Below are 19,822 nucleotides of genomic sequence, written 5' to 3' on the forward strand. Positions count from 1 at the left end.
TGCTATTTTCCATCTTCTTGGAGTGTGTTACAGCTAATTCAAATGTTCTACCAAGTCTCTGAACTTTTTCTAACATTAGATCTTGCGCTGCTAATAGCTTCCTTCTTAATTCGGTTGATTTACACCTATCAACAATTTGGTCTCGAATCATATCTTCACGTTGGTCTGGCCTAAAATCACAAGCGATACAGTTTTGAAATTCTCACAATAAAATCATCTATTGTTTCTCCGTCGTGTTGCTTAGCTTTCCTGAACATATGTCTCTCAAACTGTATATGTTTCTTTGGTTCAAAATAATTGTACAGTGCTGTACAGGTTGGTCATATTTAGTTCCCGGTCGGTAAATGTTTCGAAACTGTCTTGTACTTCATGTCCAGCTATATGTAGTAGCATAGTTCTTTTTTATTCATCTTTAGACACTCCGGTTGCTTTTACGTAATACTCGAACCGTTTTAAATATTGTTCCCAGGATTTCGCAAGATTTGTTTCACCAAGAACTTTGAACGGTTCTGGTGCATGCAAGTCCAAATGTCCAGCCATTGTTTCAATGTGAAGTCGGAATTTTATCCTATCACGTATATATCAGAATTTAATTTTCACTAAAAGTTATATCGGAATTTAATCCTCATTCTCTATTTGTTTTTTATAGAGAAAATCACCATCCTTGTCGCCAATTTAATATCGTATTGGTGTTATTTTATGGCCTAGGAACTAAACGCATTGTTTTGGCTATCAAATCTAATCTATAACTAAAGATACATAATACAGACTTAAACATAAATGCACGTGTAGCATGCAAAACAAACTCAGCCCATCTCTCACACTTTTTTTAAATACATTACACCATTTTTTTTCTCTTTTTTAGAAACAACGATGTATAATGTTTTTGAGTCTGGATTTTAACTGAGTGTGGGGAATAGAAATATAAATTGAAAAATCATTGGTTTTAATGCTATTATATTCTGATCATAATCTGTAATTTAAAATATATATAACAAGGACTTGTAATATAAAGTACCTGTACATAATAAAGATGATAAAGACAGCAACAACAACAAAAACAATAATAATAATAATAATAATGTCAATTCTATTAAAATTTAATTGACGAAAAAGTGTTTAATTTCAATTGTGATAGGCCGTCTTTCGGTTTTAAGTAAATTATACCGTAAATCAAATTCTACTGCTAGGGTCGAGTAATAATAGGGACGATCATCAAAAGCACATGGCTAATTTGCATTTGAGAACTTCCGGTACACATGATATTGTGACGTCAGCAAAATAAAAAAAAGAAGCACGCCACAAATATTGAACTTCTTAGAAAAAGTTGTTGCGTAGATCCTATTTATGAAAAATCCTGATGTGAATTTTCACATATAACAATGGATATCGATAATGAACTAGAAGGAACGCTTTTAAGACAGTTCAGTTCACTCGGGACAACTGATAAAGAAGTGTTGATATCTGAATTTCAAAAACTTCTCGGTCCAAATCAACTTTCCCCAGAAGGATGTGGTTTTTTTCTCGATATGAACAATTGGTAGGTTGCATCAAACCCACCTTCCAAATAATGATTGGGTCGAGATCAATCCTGCTTAACAGATGACGTAAACAAAATCAGATTTATAAAACCAAATGTAAACAAGCAGGGTCTGAGTGATCATTGAGGCTTTTTATAATCCTTTTTGGGGATTTATCTATCTTCACTTTTCATCATTATACTGACTATTACGTGCCTAGTGATATTTACGACAAGGTGGACACTGCTGTTGGTTCAAGCCCCATATGTGTCAAACAACCTATTCAGAAATTCAAACTTTCATCCTCTTGATTCTTTGAACAGCTTTTGCGCTTGTCGCAGTGTACTCATAAATTATGTCTTGACCAATCACTGAATCAGGGACATCATGAAAGAGTTGCCAAGGGAACCAAATTCTAGATCAATAGAGAATTCCATTCAGGTTCTAAATTGGTCCATTGTGGTAAGGCTCTTACAATTGCCCAGATTTCATTAATTTTCCTTCTCCAGACATCTATCTTGATTTCATGATTGTATCTCACTGGTTTAGAACTTCATAACAATATCGTATTCAAACTTGTTGGTTTCGTAATGTATTTTTATACATAGCTTATAATCAATTACATGTAGTGATATAATCGACATTTGGACGGTGGAAATGATCATTATGAATGCATTATATTTGATCATCACATGTTACTTCCCTATAGATGACTTTCACATTCACCATTTACATCGAATCTGATGTAAACTGGTTTACCATTTTATACTAGACAAAGAAAAGATTTCTGATTTGAAGGCTGCAAGAACAGTAATAGTTATGAGGAAGTACATGTCAAAACGAAAAAAATATCTGAAATGCTTCTATTATTATGTATGTATCAATCAAAATCCTTATTGCAATGTTTCCCAATCTTACTACACCTGTTGACCATAGTTGACTTCTATATAATTGAAGAATTTTTCTGAAAGTGAATGTTAAACTGAAAGTCTGTCAATAGAGAGTAAAAGTGCCATGTTAAAAATACATGTAAATTTTTCCTTCATTTCTTGATTTATATTTTAATTTTTTTTATGCATTTACATTTTTTTATTTGATGTATTTCATTTCTGCTTTTGATTTCTTATTTACATATTTCGTTTCCTCACTAGATTTTGTTTTCATTGTTTTTTTTTCTCAGTTTACTGATACACTTACCCCTCAGAATAACCAATTTGAATATATTTAAGTAACAATATAATCATACATGTTACCCCTCTCGTATTCTGTGGAAGACTCAGAAAAGACCATTAATTTTCTCCCATGCCGGAGAGGCAAATATCTGGCGTCTGAAGTTTTCTGCTGCAAGACCTCTCACAGTATTTTGCCATTTTTCAAGGACCATTTTTGTTGTTTTGTACACACATTTCAAAAGTCTTGTACAGTTGTATGTGCTTGGTTTTATACTTTGAACCATGAGGTGTCTGATCACCAGATTAACATGTCCTAGCAGAAAAGCATTTTAGCAATCAAAATCCTGCAGAAGCCAACTTGCTCAGTATGTATTTTAAGCAACTTGTAATTACTGGTAGTAAAATTAGTTTCTCTCTAGTGATAACTCTATTAATTTTTGGCTTTGCAGGGTATGATGTTAAAGGTTGTTCTGTTGCCCAGGACAAGTGAAACTACCATTTGGACAAGCAAAAGTTGAATTTATGTACTTGCCCAGAGGACAATAATTTTTTATTCATTTTGCAACATTCATTTACTAAAGGAAAACCTAGATTTCAATTTTGGCAAGTAAAACTTTCATTCAACAAGGTTCATAAAATGTTGATGTCATACTCTGCTTTGAGCATGTCCAATCTGACTTGTAGCTAAAAGTTTTTGGCACTGATAACATGCGAATATTTTCATTGGAATAGGGGGTGGGTATTTGGCAGGATAGAAGTCCAAATTACATGACGATGATGTACCAGTATATTAAAATATTATTTAGTTTTTGACTTTTTGACTAGTCCTAACTGTTATTTAGATAACATTAAGGACCTCTGAAATGTTCATGTACTTGTTGATAATAGTTAACCAGGATATCTTGTATAAAAATGAAGGAAACAGTTGCATGTGCTTGTAAAGTTAGATTACCATTAATTTACGAGTTTTTTTTTTATTTGAAATCTTACATAAATTCATTTTGCAGGAATTTGCAGGCTGCTGTATGTTCGTATTATGACTATGATCAACCAAACCTAACTAACATCCGACTGCCTGTGATGAGTTTTGTTAGAGATGTAACCATTGGAGAGGGTGAAGCAGTGCCACCAAACACTAAATTTATTAAAGCATGGAGGATTAAAAATATTGGTACACTATACACATTTACTTGTTATTAATTTTGTTTACCTGTATAAGTAAGTTTTATGAACCAATTTTCTCTAATTCTACTTCCAATTCACCTGGTTCATCGTCCAAGAGGAGCCATTAATGAAACATGAATCTGTTCAGTTGGAATTGTATAATGGTATGCACACATTGTTTTGTAGTGGCATACATTTTGTATGTCAGTCCAAGGTCTAAGATAAGGCATTTAATCCTGATTTAAGCAATTAACATTCATTTTAAATGCATTTAAATGTAAATTTATTTATGTAAGGGCTATTCAGAAAAATGTATAAGGGGGTTGGACAGCATCTTTTAAAAAATTATATGGATGGGGGTATTTATAGGCATACATAGTAATACTTAATTATAAACATTTGGCTATAATTCTATGGGTTGTGGGGTATGAACAAAAATGTGCTGTCCAACCCTACCATACACTTTTTAGTGGAACAGCCCTAAACTGTATCAGTGATTGGGATAGGAATTTTGAGAATGGACCATTTTTAATGGTCTTCAGAATTTCAGTGGTCCATTCTATAGCATTCTTTTTAAAAACATTTGATTTTTAATGGGACATTTTCAGCTGGAATGTGATAAGTGGCACATGGCCCCATGTAATCCCAATCACTGCTGTATTTTCAGTTTTTTTTGTTTTTTGTTTTGTTAATTCTTTTAAATGGACATAATTACAGATATCAATATTTTCTTATTTTAGTATGTTATTATGTGGATAAAACTGTTATTATTATTTCAGGAGATGAAGCTTGGCCTCCAGGGTGTAATTTACGATACTGCTGTGGAGATAACTTGAGTAACACAGATCGTGCTATAGTCAGTATTTTAGAACCTGGTCAAGAAGCTGATGTCAGTGTAGAAATGGCCAGTCCTGCCACAACAGGGGTTTACCAAAGTCAATGGAGGATGTCAACACCCACTGGCTTGTTTTTTGGAGGTGAATATCTGATAATCATTAAGAATGAATTTTTGTTTTCTGGAGTGTTATAGCTGACCTACAAATGTACTACTTGCTAGCAATTCAGTTTGAGAAAACGATATGTCTTGTAACCAACCCTCTTTCTGACATGAAAAAATAATGAACTATTGTTCATGCTTAACATGGTAGATTTATACACAGTAAATATAGTTTTTAGCTGCTACTGATTTTTTTTCTGATATTATTATGCTTTAAGTGTACACATAATTTTAAGCTTTCATAACTTCGTTTAATCTTTGGGGATACAAAAAAAGTTTATTTATGATGAATTATTTTTAAATACCAAGATATGATGATTTTTCTTTAATTCTAACACATGTTGCACTCTTTCAACAGAGTTCAATGTTATGTAATCCAGGCATAGAAATGACGGGAAACTGGTCAGTTGGATATCTTTTTCCTTTGGCATTTTTACTTAATTTCTAGCCTGATCAAATTCAATTTCCCAAAGAACAATAAAATTATTATTTATGTAGTCTGCATCAAATCCCTTGAATTTCTTTACTTTCTTATTCCCCAAAATATAATTGGATAAAGTTTGCATCATCATTGTCTACCATTTTGATTCACTTTTGATTTTTCCCTTTTCATGTAAAATTTTCCCTAAAAAGTACCTACACTTTAAAGGTGACATACATTTATGTTTTACAATATCAGATACAACCTGAAGGTTTCTTGATTGATTTGAACCCAATTAGGGACTAAAGTGAAGTGATAACTTTATCATCAACATTGGTGATAATGGGTATGAATGATCACCATTAATTTATTATACCCCATGCAACCAAGTTGCGAAGGGTATAATGTTTTTGACCTGTCCGTCCGTCAGTCCATCATCAGTTTTCCGGACTTTTTTTTCTAAACGCTTGCAGATATTGACATGATTTTTGGTATATAAGTTCACCATCATAAGTTACAGGTCAAGTTTACGTTTCGTTCCGATCTTATGATTTGTACTGAAATTACAGGCTTTTGAACTTAGCAAAATTCACAAAAATTACAGTTTCAGGACTTTTTTCTAAACACTTGCAGATGTTGACATGATTTTTGGTGTATAAGTTCACCATGATATGTTACAGATCAAGTTTACGTTTAGTTTCGATCTGATGATTTGTACTGAAATTACGGCCCTTGAACTTAGCTAAATTCACAGAAATAACAGTTTTCTTGACTTTTTTTCAGACTTTTTTTTTTTGCAGATATTGACATAATTTTTAGTACAGAAATTCAACATGATAAATTACAGGACAAGTTTGTAGTCGGTTCCGCTTTGATATTTTCATGAAAAGTACGGGCCTTGAACTTAGTTAAATTCACAGAAATAACTGTTTTTCGGACTTTTTTTATAAACACTTGCAGATTATGACGTGATTTTTGGTATACAAGTTCACCATGATAAGTTACAGGTCAAGTGTATGTTTTGTTCTGCTACAATGATATTTACTTTTGATTAACTAAAACTGAAAGAAATCACAGTCTGGAGTTTGAACCTACCATTCTGAGTAACAGAATGTAGTTTGAAGATAAAGGTCAAAAGCCTAAAAAACACTCTTATTCCTTTTTTATCAGGGTCCTTCTACATGTATTTCCCTGACAAACAAATTTACTTGGGTATCCAACATGGGTTACCCGTGGGGTATATGAGTACGCTCATTAAGGTTCTTTAATTATTTCAGAGGTAATATGGGTGATAATTACAGTAGATGAAGGAGGACTTTTGGGTGTAACTCAACAGTTATCAAGTTTTGGAAAAACAGACTTTGTACATAATAACATTCCACAAAATATATCTAATCCGTTTGCTTCACCAGTGAAGATTGATTTGGCAACTTCATCACCATTAATATCACCCAACTCATCTATAGTTGCTCAACATGGAAGTCCATTGCCATCACAGCCTAGTCCTTCAGCTCCTACATCATCTCCTGTAGCTGTCAGATCACTTTTTAATGTAAGTTTGTCCACTTACGTAAACATTTTCTAAATTCTTAAAAGTTTTCCAGCACATTGAAAATCATTGAACTTGACTAATATTGCTATGTAATTGTAGTCTTGTTAGCTCTAAAGGTCCAAGTGAGCTTATGCATTAACTTTCTTTCCATGAACTATAAAATTTTTGCATTTTGCTCAACTTTATGGAAACTCTTTGACCACTTTTAACCAAACTTTTTAGGAATGATGTTTGGAGGAGTTTCTTCAAAGGAGGGGTTTAAATGAGTGAACTAGTACGATTGAAGTTTCATTTACCTGGATCCTTTTTGCTAGCCCCAAGTTTTTAGCTAGTGGCTAAAGGCAACCACTGCAATAACTTGAGTATAAGTGTGTAGATCTATACATCACTACATGTATTATGTCAAGAGGTGCCATACCACAAAAGGAAGCATAGGATTAATTATGGGGTTTATGACATGAATTGTTTAGGCATTGGGGATCAAATAGGGGCCAGTAACATGAAAAATGTGAATTGATCTCTTTGAATTTGTACCACAAATTGTTATACCACAAAAATAAGGCTTGGATTGATTTTGGGGTTTGTGACTGGCCTAATAATAAATAAGGGACCTGAAAGGGACAAGAAACAAGTATTTTTACAGATAAAGGACAGATATTTGATTACAAGTGAATGTGTCCCTTTAAAATTGTACCGCAAGATGCCATACCTCAAAAGGATGGCTGGATTGATTTTGATTATTTTGTTAACCATTCATAAATAAGGGGCCAGAAACAAGCATTTTTTTTAATTTTGAGACAGAAATTTGACTATATTACAAGTGAATGTATCTCTTCAAAATTGCACTACACAAGGTGATATACCTGACAAGGAAGGCAGGGATTGATTTTAGGAGTTATTACTGGAACCATTTATGAAGAAATAGCTACTTTGAATCCTGCCAAATTCTAGTCCTGTGTCAAATACTTAATCAGAATAAAATTTCAGAGCTATATCAAGCTCATATGATGTGTCCATACTTGCCCAAACTGATCTGGGTTCAACCTCTACTGTCAAATCAAGCTGTGTCCTGCAAAGCATTCTGTAGGGTAATTCTTTTTACACAGTATGACATTGTGAAGTCTGTTTCTACAATCAATACATATGGATATGATTATTTCTTTTCAGGTTGAAGGAGAGAGAACTAAGGAGGACAATACAGATTATGATATGACTTAGTACTATAGTATGTAAATAGTTTATATGTACATGTGAAAGCTGAGTATTTGAGAACTGGGTGATGTGAGGACCTACTGGTATTAAGTCATTTATAATATATTGGCTCATCATGGAGGTTATACTTTCATTAAATGAAATGTCAAATCATCAAGATTTGGGTTTTACTCATCAATTGTTGCTGCTGCATTTTTTTAATCTAAAGAGCTAATGCATTTATAAAATATTGATGGGCTGTTCTACATTTTATGAAAATAGATGTACATCTTATAAAAGTTAAATAATTTAATACTTGATTGAGTTTGTTGAAAACTTTTGAGTTATTTATTAATATACTCCTGAATAATCTGTATTGATTGTCTTGGGTTTGGTGTGAACTAGATTTTTTTTACCCCCAGCAAACAGAATTTTGGAGTATAAGAATCCTGACTGCCTGTCCCTGTTTTCATCCTTTCTTCTGACAACATATCTTGTGTTAAAGGGAAACTTTCCTGAAACAATTCCCATTTAGTAAGTTAGGCATCACCCACGAAGGGAGATGTCCTTACCCACTCATGACATAAGGGTTATTCCTCCTAAACCACTCAATTATGTTTATGAAATTTTTTAGGAATGTGATGCATTATATGTAGATCATTAGTGGCTTACACCTGAAAAGGGAAATAATCCAAGGTAAAGGTTTACATGTTGTAATATAAGCAATGATTTATAGGAAGGAAGGTAGGCATCATGTTCAGAAAAAGATAATTAAGGTCAGGTTAAAGGAAGATAATCAATTTTTCTTGAGGGTTTAACATGATAAGGCTCTTTGTGAGCATGCTCACAGTATTTCTAGTTTTAATTATCCTTTCTAGAAAAATTTGCTTTATTTTCTTATTAAATAGATTTCCAACAGTATACCAGAAATAAAACAGTGGCACCAATATTTTATCAAATCTTCTTTGAATACTTCTTTTTATTTAGAGATGGTTCTATATTTTTAATGTGAAGATAGACAGACATCTAAATCTTATTCACAAGTACTCTTATTACTAATTGTACTATACCATGAACTGACAATGATAACAGTACTAATAATACATTTTATCAGTATTTATATGTAATTATTGCTAAGTCTCTCTATAAAATCATGTTCTATTACTACTATAAATGTATGTTTAGAATTCCTTATGTACCGATTCTAATCATCATTTATAAGTCTTGAAATTGAAAGGAATCTGCTGTTGATCCATGGACATGACAATGTTGTAGCTTATTATGGGTTTCAATCATTCACACAGATAAATCTTGTTCATCATTTAAAGTATTCTATTTCCTCTGTCTGGGCGTTGATTGTGTAATACTTGTTCACATGATTTCCCTTTTTACTTTCTTAACAGTTTCTTATACTTTCTCCCTATTTTTTTTCAGTTACTTCTGAAAGATATGTATTAAGGTTACAAGTATTACTGTAGAAGATTTTATTATTATCTTTAAAAAAAACCACATGTAAATGAATAGCTTATCACTGTGATGTAACAAAGTTTAGTATTTTTAAATTAATCAGCAGGTTAGTGTATACATATAACCAGTATCATGGCCAAGCTGCCTTGTAACCAGATGGTGTGTATCATGGCAAGACCAGGGGGGTCCAGGATTTTATGAAGGAGAGGCCTAATTACTAGAATCAGTATAAAAGGATACCAACTTATGACATGTTTGATGAATGAAAATGATAAATTGCTATATTCAATACAATATTTAGTAGTTTACAATATTTTTTGGTTTTTTTTTTCTTTTAAAAGGGGGGATGCACCCGTTATTCCCTCACCTGGACCGCCCTTCAGGCTGCTGTGTAAACAGGTGGTGTGTTATCATGATCGGGCTGCTACATTAAGCAGTTATTATCTCCATGTTGATTTCTAATAGTATTGTGTTTTTGACAGAAAGTTTAAAGTAAATGAGATTAGAAATGAGTAATTGTTGAAGAAAGTTAATATATGAGTGAGTGGAAGAAGTTGTAAATGAGAGGTAAGAAGATTAATATAGTGAAAATTGTGACTGGTGGTAACTACACTTTTGTGTTGTTTAAGAAAAAACTATGATTGTGTAATACTAGTACATAAAATAACCCACTTCAATAGAGATTGTTAAGCTTTAAAAATATCTGGTGTCTGCTTTTATATTTGTGATATACTTTTGGCTTATAATTTGACAGTTTATTGTATTTATCTTGATAATCTCATATATAAACAGTGTGATTTAATTGTGGAATCATCATGTTAAGAAAAAAATATACACATATTACACTTCCAATACTATTTATCTTATTTAATTTCTATAGTTGATGGTGAAAGATATTGGGTGTTTATCTGTTGAGCAGAAAAAAGACTCATTTTTATAACTATTAACCAATGGCTGGTTACAGTACGGTGTAACATGATAGTATGGGTTTATAAAAGATTTGATAGAGACTTGAAGTAACTGTTTCTTTCAATGGATTTGTATTAATTATATGTATGGATTGTATTAGTTTTGTTATGGGCTATTGAAGATTATTTTTGATAGAAACTAATTAAATGATCTCATTTGAATTATTTTGGTTTTTATACCCTGCCACACTTAGCGATGAGGTTTTATGTGATGCCCTCTAAAGAGTTGGGTGTCTATCCATCTGTCCAACCCCAACAGTTACAAGATGATAACTTTAAAAATATTTAAGGATCTGTTTCAGACTTTGTACGGTTATTGAGTATCATAGAATACATATCAAGGGCAAAGTTCAGGTTGAACAGATATGTATGGTTATTGAGTATCACAGAATACATATCAAGGGCAAAGTTCTGGTTGAACGGATATGTATGGTTATTGAGTATCATAGAATACATATCAAGTGCAAAGTTCAGTTTGAACCGATATTTTACATAAATGTTGTTTTTACCCCCACCAAATATGTTGCAAGGTGGCGGGGTGTCATTTAATGTCCCATTAGATGTCCTTTTTTAGCTCACCTAGCCAAAGGACAGGTGAGCTATTGCCATCACTTGGCGTCTGTCGTCGTCGTCGTTAACAATTTTTCAAAACTCTTCTCCTCTGAAACTAGTTGACCTATTGGAACCAAACTTGTTCCTTTGGGTATCCAGCATAAAACTGATGCGGGGATTTTTGATCGGTCGAAAAACATGGCCGCCGTTACTAAAAATAGGACATAGGGGTCAGACAATAGTTTTTCGCATATATCTCTAAAACGGTTAGGTTTAGCCAAATTCTGAAAGGGGTAAAAGTGTTCAGCATGTTGAAATCTATCAGTGGTCAAATTTTCATTTAATCTATTAAGCCATGTCGGAGTTATTTCCCGTTTTCAAAGTTTTTTGCTATTTTTAATGTTATTTCTGTCAAAAATCCTCTGACACTATTTTACCAATTGAAACAAAAACTCGATATAAGTGTTCCTTGGGGTATCCTGAACAGAATTGAAGTGGGGTTTTTTGATCCGTCGAAAAACATGGCCAATGTTACTAAAAATAGAACATAGGAGTCAGACAGTAGTTTTTCGCATATATCTCCAAAACCGTTCGGTTTAGCCAAATTCTTTCAATAGCTGAAATGATCCTTATTTTTAGGACTACAAAAGTCTTAAGGCATGAAATTTGTCAGACCTTTCTTATAAGAGTTATTGCCTTTGACAGGGGAAAATGACAGGGTTTTTTTTTTTTTATTTTTTTTTTTTTTTTTTTACAGTTTACAGCCAATGTCCTGAAAACTATGATAGATTTAGACTTTCATTTACTGAAATGATCCTTATGATAAGTCCTATCAAAGTTTTCTTGAGTCAAAATTGTTGGACAACTTCTTGTTTATTTTTTTGCCCTTGAAAGGCAAAATTCAACCAGGTGAGTGATTCAGGCTCCTGGGAGCCATCGCTTGGCGTCCGTCGTTGTCTTTGTTATCGTTAATTTTTCAAAACTCTCCTCCGACACTACGGGACCAATTGGAACCAAACTTGGTATAAATGTTCCAGACGATTCCTTGTAAGAGGTGTTGCCCTTGAAAAGAGAAAAATGACAGTTTTTTTTTTTCAGTTTAGATAAAAAATAGATAGAATAGATAGAAATTCTTCTTAAATTTACTGCCCTTGAAAGACAAAATTTAACCAGGTGAGCAATTCAGGCTCCTGGGAGCCTCTTGTTTCACTTATTTACTCCTTTGATCTATTAGTCTTATAGGTCTTTTAAGCACTAGCCCCTTATGTTCCTGAAGAAACAGTGTCGACTTCAGATGCAGGAAGATGAGACGCTCCCCATTAAATCGTATGATTTTTGCGTGAAATCTTGATTTTACTCGAAGTTTTCCCAAAAAAAAATCTTAACTAGAGAAAAGAGAGCAGATATGGTTAAACACAACAAATGCACCGTTGTATAACCTTTGTAAGAAAACGTAAATAGCGCTCACTAGAATGTCTTCAACAAGTGTACACAAGTAAACTCAAAATTAATAAAATCCACGGTAACAGAACGATGACACTTCTTCAGAATAGACTAAAATGTCAAATAGCGACACGAAGACACATTTATGACCAACATATTTTGTTTGGACAGGCGCAATTTTTAAGGCCTTAACCATCCCGTTGTAATGCAAGGTCAAAATGAAAAACTTTTGCTGAAAATAGTTATTTCTCATAATCCGCTCGGTAATTACTTATACCGGTATATACCTTCCTCCTAATCTGAAATCTTTAATCTACTCGTGAAAAAAAGTAGTTGTGATATAATAAAGATACAGTATGTGATATAATAAAGATACATCCGACAGTGCTAGAGGTTGTCTGGTAAGCTATTTTCTGACTTTGTGCCATCCTAACGTTGGGGTATGGAGGAACGGAATTCCAACCGCTTACATTGCAGAAGTAGCACACATATATATTTCTCTGGAAACTACCCGTTTACACAAGGGCAAACTTCATCGGGGCAATGACGATTGCGTCCATAAAGTACATTTAAAATACAAGATAATACAGGTTAAATTAATTCAAAGTGACAAGTTTATAATGACAATATGTATTTGTACAATGCAACTGAATGGTAAAATGAGTTGATAATAGCCACTATAGAAAGAGTGTTCATAAATACTACACATAAAATAATAACTTGATATTCAATAAAAGTTCATATTACCCGTTGGTGACCGATAAAAGAGATGATCGTTTGTTAAAAACATATTTCAATAAGTCAGTCCCCAACGAATCAAAATAAGACCCGGTAGCATCACTAATAAAATAGCAATGCTCACCAACAAGAAAACGAACTTAAACAGCATGAGGTAAATCAATAAAATTCACATTCTAATGTTCATTAGCAACACTTGATAAAATACAATTTCTGACACCTGCGAGGGCCGGATATTCTAAATGGAAATGTCGCAAATCCGTTCGATGGCCAGAACAGAGTTTGCAATCAACAGAATCCTTCAGACGAAACCGATTTAAGTTGCTATTTAAACATAATGCATTAGTACGGCACAAAAACTTCAATCTTAAATCTCCGAAAACCGAACTCGCTGTTATCCTTTAGTCTTTAAAATTGTACATGTATTCGGACAAGGTAGACTTTGCAGATACATCTTGCAGCAGCTCAGATTACGGATACTGGCACACAAAAGCACTGAAGTTACCTATATTTTAGTCTTCCCCGCCGGAACAAAAAAGTCAAGTCCAACGTTCTCAAAAACAGATTTGGTGTAGGGAAAGTAAGGCCATTCGACGGAGGAAGTACGATATAGCTCATTAAACACTACTTCACAGTCTCCCCTCCGGAGCATTGAATTAAGGGCTAGAAACCCCTAATTCAGTTTCCCATTGTTCCCTATGTTAAATTGACCATTTTCAAAGGCTTCTCAAATATTTACCTGAACTTTAACCTGCTCATAATCACATAATCATGTATCACCCGAAACCTACATGTATCAGGGTATCTCAGTCAAGAGGAAACAAGGGGTAAGCAAACTTGCAGTGAAGTACTGTCATTCGGGACTCACCTACCCCTAGAAATAGTAACTGGAATTCTCAAATTCCTTTATTTAGCCACTTTTTGTTTACATCTCCAAAAAATAACTTATATCTATCAAAAGTAAGCAAGTTTGGGCTCAAAATGATTAAAATGAATTTATCTTTCAGCAGAAGTTCCATTCATGTAAAAATGATTCCTAGATTTTGTATAATAGCACGACAAAGGGACTATTTTTTTGTTCGCGTAGGACTTTTTTCGCGTACGTTCCAAAGTTGGTGATGTAATTGGTGTTCTGTAACCTAAATACCGATAGTACGATACGCGTTGTCTATCTAGGGAGTCGTTCATAGGATCCCAGCCTAATTCTAGGAGATCGGAGACGATTTAGCCATATTCGCTTTAGTTTTTAAAAGAGTCTTTGCCGTTTGGTATTGCATGCTACTCAAGACCTCTTGGCTTGCTTGGGAGAAAGAAATCCATGTGCCGGTCTAAACATATTACTCCAAAGTGCGTTGCCAAATTCAACACGGTTGAACTTTCCATGTTCGTCAAGTATACGTGTCATATAATTAAGCTTTTTTCCACACTGTCTATAAGTGTTGATACAATAGTACGGAAACAACGATCGGGAAACGTAAACGCCGAGATATTTGTATTCATTTGTCTCAGTGATGAAGTATAACCTACATTTATCTTTATCGATTCGACGCGCCTATAATCATATACACATGTATATATCCCCCAAAATCCTTACAAGAGAAAAAGGAACAGATCTGGTGAAATGCAACAAATCACCATTGTATAACCTCTATACTAATATAGTACACTAACACATGTTTATAATGGTATGATAGTCGTCTGTAGAAACTTGGTTTTCGTGTGATAGCATGAATATTGGTTTATCTTTATGAAATTTTATTGCATGATAGTCTGAAATTGATTTTGGGGGACCACAAGCATTTTCATGATATCCAGACAAGAACTTGACTTTAAGTAATCTAATGTGTTTATTTAGAATTAAGGTGTAAAAAGGCCACTTCGATTCTTGTCAAATTCTTTTCCCGTGTTAAATATTTAATTGCAATCAAAATTCAGAGCTGTATCAAGCGTGAATGGTATGTCCATACTTTCCCCAACTTTTCAAGGTCCGGTCTCTGTTGTTATATTCAGCGCCGCCCCGGAAAGTATTTTATTAAATTGTACCACAACGTGCCATACCACAAAAAAAGAGAAGGCTTAGGTGAATTCTGGCGGCTATCTTGAACAAATCAGGAATTAGAAAATACATGTAGGAGCAAGTGTTTTCCTAATGTCCAGACAAGTACTTGAAAAAAAGGAATGGATCTTTTGTTTTTTCAAGTATTACTACAAGATGCCATACCTCAAAAGGAGACTGGGAGTGATTTTTTGGGTTGTAACCAATTAAAATCGGGGAACAAATAGGAGACATAAAAATTTTTCTCATTTGTGGATGATAACATGAGTAAAATGAAATAGATTTCTTTGAAATTCTACCATGAAGTACCATACCCCCAAAAGAAGGTTGTGACTGGAACCATACATTTGAGAATTAAGGGACAAAAGGTTAGTCTCTTATCCTGTGTCAAACGTATATACATTGAGCATTAAAACGTCGATTTTAGGGGTCATATTAACAACGGCATATTTTGAGTAAGGAAATTGAAATTTTCACATTTTTCAGTACATCTTTCTCAAATTTATATCTAACAAATCCAAAAACTAGTATAGTGTAGAGTTAGAACATACCTTATGGAGCATCACGAACTTCAACGCCTAACCCATATAAAAATGAAGAGCCCGACGTCCGATTTGTTGACGGCGTCATTTCATTGTGCATAACATCGTCAAAAACTTTATCAAACGTCTAAAGCAATGCTAAAAAACGAGTAATTCATGAACGACGTATCTAGTTTGATGGACAACCATAGAAAAATAGCTAGCTAGCAAACGAAATTATGTTTTTTTTTAGACACGGACGAAAGTAAGGGAAAAAAATCTGACCAATAAAAAAAAACAATTTAAAATTTTGTGTCTGTCGGACGCGGGCAGTTCTAGTAAATTTTTTTCTCTTTGAGGTACTACTACCAACGTATTGGAATTAATCAGCGAGAAATGTTTTAATATCATGTAATCTTTTAGAACCAATTTTAGTAAAAAAATATAGGAGCATGGTGCAAATGTATAAAAAGGCATAATAATTTACTGTAAAAAAAGGTGTTGAAACACTGACCTCTCGTTTTGATCAATAAATATCGGTATACAAGTAACATGACAAATCCCTCGCGATCGGAACGCAAATCATTGAACGACTTTAGAATTTCTAATTTATTGCAGAATACACAGTCCTGGTGACTTTTCCGTTTGTTGATCTCGCTAAAGGTAGATTTTAAGACCCTTGATAGCAAATTCCAAATCAGTGACGGTCAAACCGCTTCCAGCAGTCTTTTCGCTCATGAACTTTGTGATAGCCACCTTTCTGGTCAAGTTTGTTTTTAGGATAGCAGTGGCGGATCCAGGGGGCGGGCCCCCTTAGAAAATTGCAATTTTTAAATTTGTTGAAAAATTGTTCGAGATACCCTCAGAAGGCAGGATTTAAGGTTTAATATTTCCAAATTTTCTTGGGGGGCATGCCCCCAAACCAACTAGCAAAATCGGATCACTTCGTAATCCTCCCCGGTGATCCTGTCAAGAAATTCCCCCCCCACCTAAAACTCTGCACCCGCCACTGGATAACATAGATAGTTTGGGAAAGATATTTCATACTCAATGCTGAAACTACTTCTAAAAAAAGACGTTTGATTTTATCAGACTTGGTAAGGAGTTGCACAACAACAGCACATGCATCCTCCAATGCGGTATGTGCATCGTAACTTACGCATAATGATTGTTTTTGTCCCTGGTAAATTTCTTTGAATACTGGCAAGGAGTCTGAAACCCCAGAAAATTTACTGACTTGATTTCTTGTATAATATGTCATTCAAATGTTTTGCAGTTGTGTGCCACAAGTAATGAATAATTTTTACGGTAACCAATCAATAAAGCTTTTTAAGCATACATATTTGGTTTCTGTTCTCAGAAGCTCTCCTTTGTAGTACATCCGTGCTATATAAGGCTTGTCACTTCTTGGGCTTTCGGATTTATCGATTTGGAAGAATATATCCATGAAAGCCTCTTGTTTGCTGTCTTAAGCCGCGATTTGGACGATTTTGACGGATTCTTTAAAATAAAAGTATAGATGTTTATGTAAGACGGCCAACAAATCAAATTTAATTTCAGAGGAGGGGTTCTTTGTTTTATTTTCCAAATGAATTTGTTGAAGAAAAAATTCATTCGGCCAGTAAAGTTAGTAAAGAAAAAACAAGCATCCTGTATGACATGCCCAGTGTCAAATGCCGTGATTGCATAATGACATTAAAACCCTAATATTTGTCCCCGAATTGCATTCTTTTGATTTCCACTATAATATTGTTCCCTTGATTACTATTCTATTTCACAAGGTAAACTCAAAAACTAAAATTTACAACAAGAAGGACGATATTTCTCGTTTCAAATTATTATTTTTCTCATCCTTGACGGGACGTTCTTTTGGCCTCTCCAATACGGTATTTATATTTCTCAACTTGTTCGATATCCCTGTGTTTGTAGCGATGTTCTAATGAACGAAATCTCTGTATTACCGGTATATTTTCGTTACCATTAATTAGTTTTAAATTAGTTTTAAATAAAACTTTTACTAGATTATTTCATCAAATGTTAAGTCTGGTCACTTAGTTGACATATTCAATCTTCGTTCAATAATTAAGTCGCCGACCACGAAGTGGCGGTGACGTATTGTTTTTACTGTGTTTCTTATCATTATTCTACTCTTCGAAGGATGCAGAACTTCAAAAAAAAATTCCAGCTATCGCCATTTTTGAAAATGGCCGCCAGACTGAAGATACCCATTTTTTATTAAACAGAAATTGGAACATCAAATATCTCAAAAACTGCTGATCAGAATTTGACCAAATTTGGTATATATATTAAGCTCAATGTTCAAAACAAAATCTCGAGAAAAAAAATCGTGTGCGTCTCTGCCGCCATTTTCAAAATGGCCGCCAACGCAGTCAAAAATTCAAATTTGTCCGATTTTAATGAAAATTGATATCTAGGTTCTTTGAGCCGCCCCGATTAATAATCTGTCTCAATTGTCAATTTTAGCTACGTGTCGGTCACCATTTTCAAAATGGTCGCTATTGCGTTCGAAAATTAAAAGTTGTCCGATTTTGATGAAAATTGATATCTAGGTTTTTTAAGACATTCCGATTAAAAATCTGCGGCTCAATTGATAATTTGAACTACAAATCGACCGCCATTTTCAAAATGGCCGCCACTGCGATAAAAAAAAAGTCGTTCGATTTCTACCAAATTTGTTATCCACGTTCTTTACGCTGCCTCGATGAATTATAAGCAGTTCTATTGACAATATGTTTCTCAAAAGACTGATCAGGAAACTTGAGGCGACTTCTACACGTTTCGTGGAAATTTAAATTTTAATTACCATTATTTTCGTTAAAAAAAAAAAGAAAATCAAGGTGATTAGATATATTTCTATATGCGGTGATAAATTAGATAATTTTTAAAATCATCAGCTATTATATTTGGCATTTTGACCCTTTTTCAAAAGAAATAAAAAAAAATGATATGTAAGAATTTCTCCTAACATCTTATATCTGTAAAAAGTATTATTCAACATTCATGAGTAGTTAAAGTTAATAAACACATGAAACAGGCAGAAAACGCATATATTGGAGATACAGCCAAACAGCATGGTTTACAGGCAGCAAACATATATATATTGGAGACACATCCAAACAGCATGGTTTACAGGCAGCAAACACATATATATTGGAGACACAGCCATACAGCATGTTTTACAGGCAGCAAACATATATATATATATATATTGGAGACACATCCGAACAGCATGGTTTACAAGCAGCAAACATATATGTATTTGAGACACTGACAAACTGCATGTTTTACAGACAGCAACATATATATTGTGGAGACACTGCCATACAGCATGTTTTACAGGCAATAAACATATAAATTGGAGACACAGACAAACGACGTGTTTTATTGGCAACATATATTGTGGACACACAGCTGAACAGCATGTTTTACAGGGAGCAACATATATTGTAGAGACACAGCAATACAGCATGTTTTACGGGCAGCCACATATGCTGTCGAGACACAGTCAACCAGCATATTTTATTTCAGTCATTTGTAATAACAAAGTAAAAACTTTATATCATGTTCCACTTTATTTTACAAATAAAATGTTCAATTGGTCGAAAATGTCAAACTTAAAAGAATATGTGATCCAGAAAAACGATGATGATATTAACTTTTTACATGATGAGCAAAATGGATTCAGAAGAGGACGCAACACAACATATGTAAGTACCTAAACACAAGGAAATTAAAAAAAAACAATTTCTCCCCTTGCAGCGTTTATTGATTTTTAAAAAAGCGTATGATTGGATAAATAGATATTTTTTATTTTGTAAATTGCAATCACTTCATATGAGCTCGTAAATGTAACAAGCGATTAGGGCTTTACATAATAACTTCAGTCGTTTGTTAAACTTAATGGGCATTGTACATATTGGTTTGATGTCAACAGTGGTTTGAATCAAGGGTGTATATAGTCTCCCTTACTTTTTCATATGTTAATCAATGATCTCGTTGACGACTTTAAGCAGCTGAATATTGGAATTGATATTAATAA

General features: G+C 33.7%; 1 protein-coding gene across 1 annotated transcript; it reads left to right on the forward strand.

The window, feature by feature from the left end:
• The first annotated feature begins 1,269 nt into the window (after window positions 1-1,269).
• On the forward strand, window positions 1,270-10,614 carry LOC148608957 (protein ILRUN-like). The gene is made up of 5 exons (XM_088540444.1): window positions 1,270-1,540; window positions 3,700-3,863; window positions 4,636-4,833; window positions 6,552-6,826; window positions 7,994-10,614. Exons 1-5 carry the CDS (start codon window positions 1,383-1,385, stop codon window positions 8,042-8,044), a joined length of 846 nt encoding a protein of 281 aa, XP_088396570.1. The 5' UTR covers window positions 1,270-1,382; the 3' UTR covers window positions 8,045-10,614.
• The last annotated feature ends 9,208 nt before the right edge of the window (window positions 10,615-19,822 follow it).

The sequence above is a fragment of the Perna viridis genome, chromosome 8 (assembly GCF_037379345.1).
Source record: "Perna viridis isolate PV_CMFRI_1.1 ecotype Kerala chromosome 8, ASM3737934v1, whole genome shotgun sequence".
In the NCBI taxonomy this organism is placed as follows: Eukaryota; Metazoa; Mollusca; class Bivalvia; order Mytilida; family Mytilidae; genus Perna; species Perna viridis.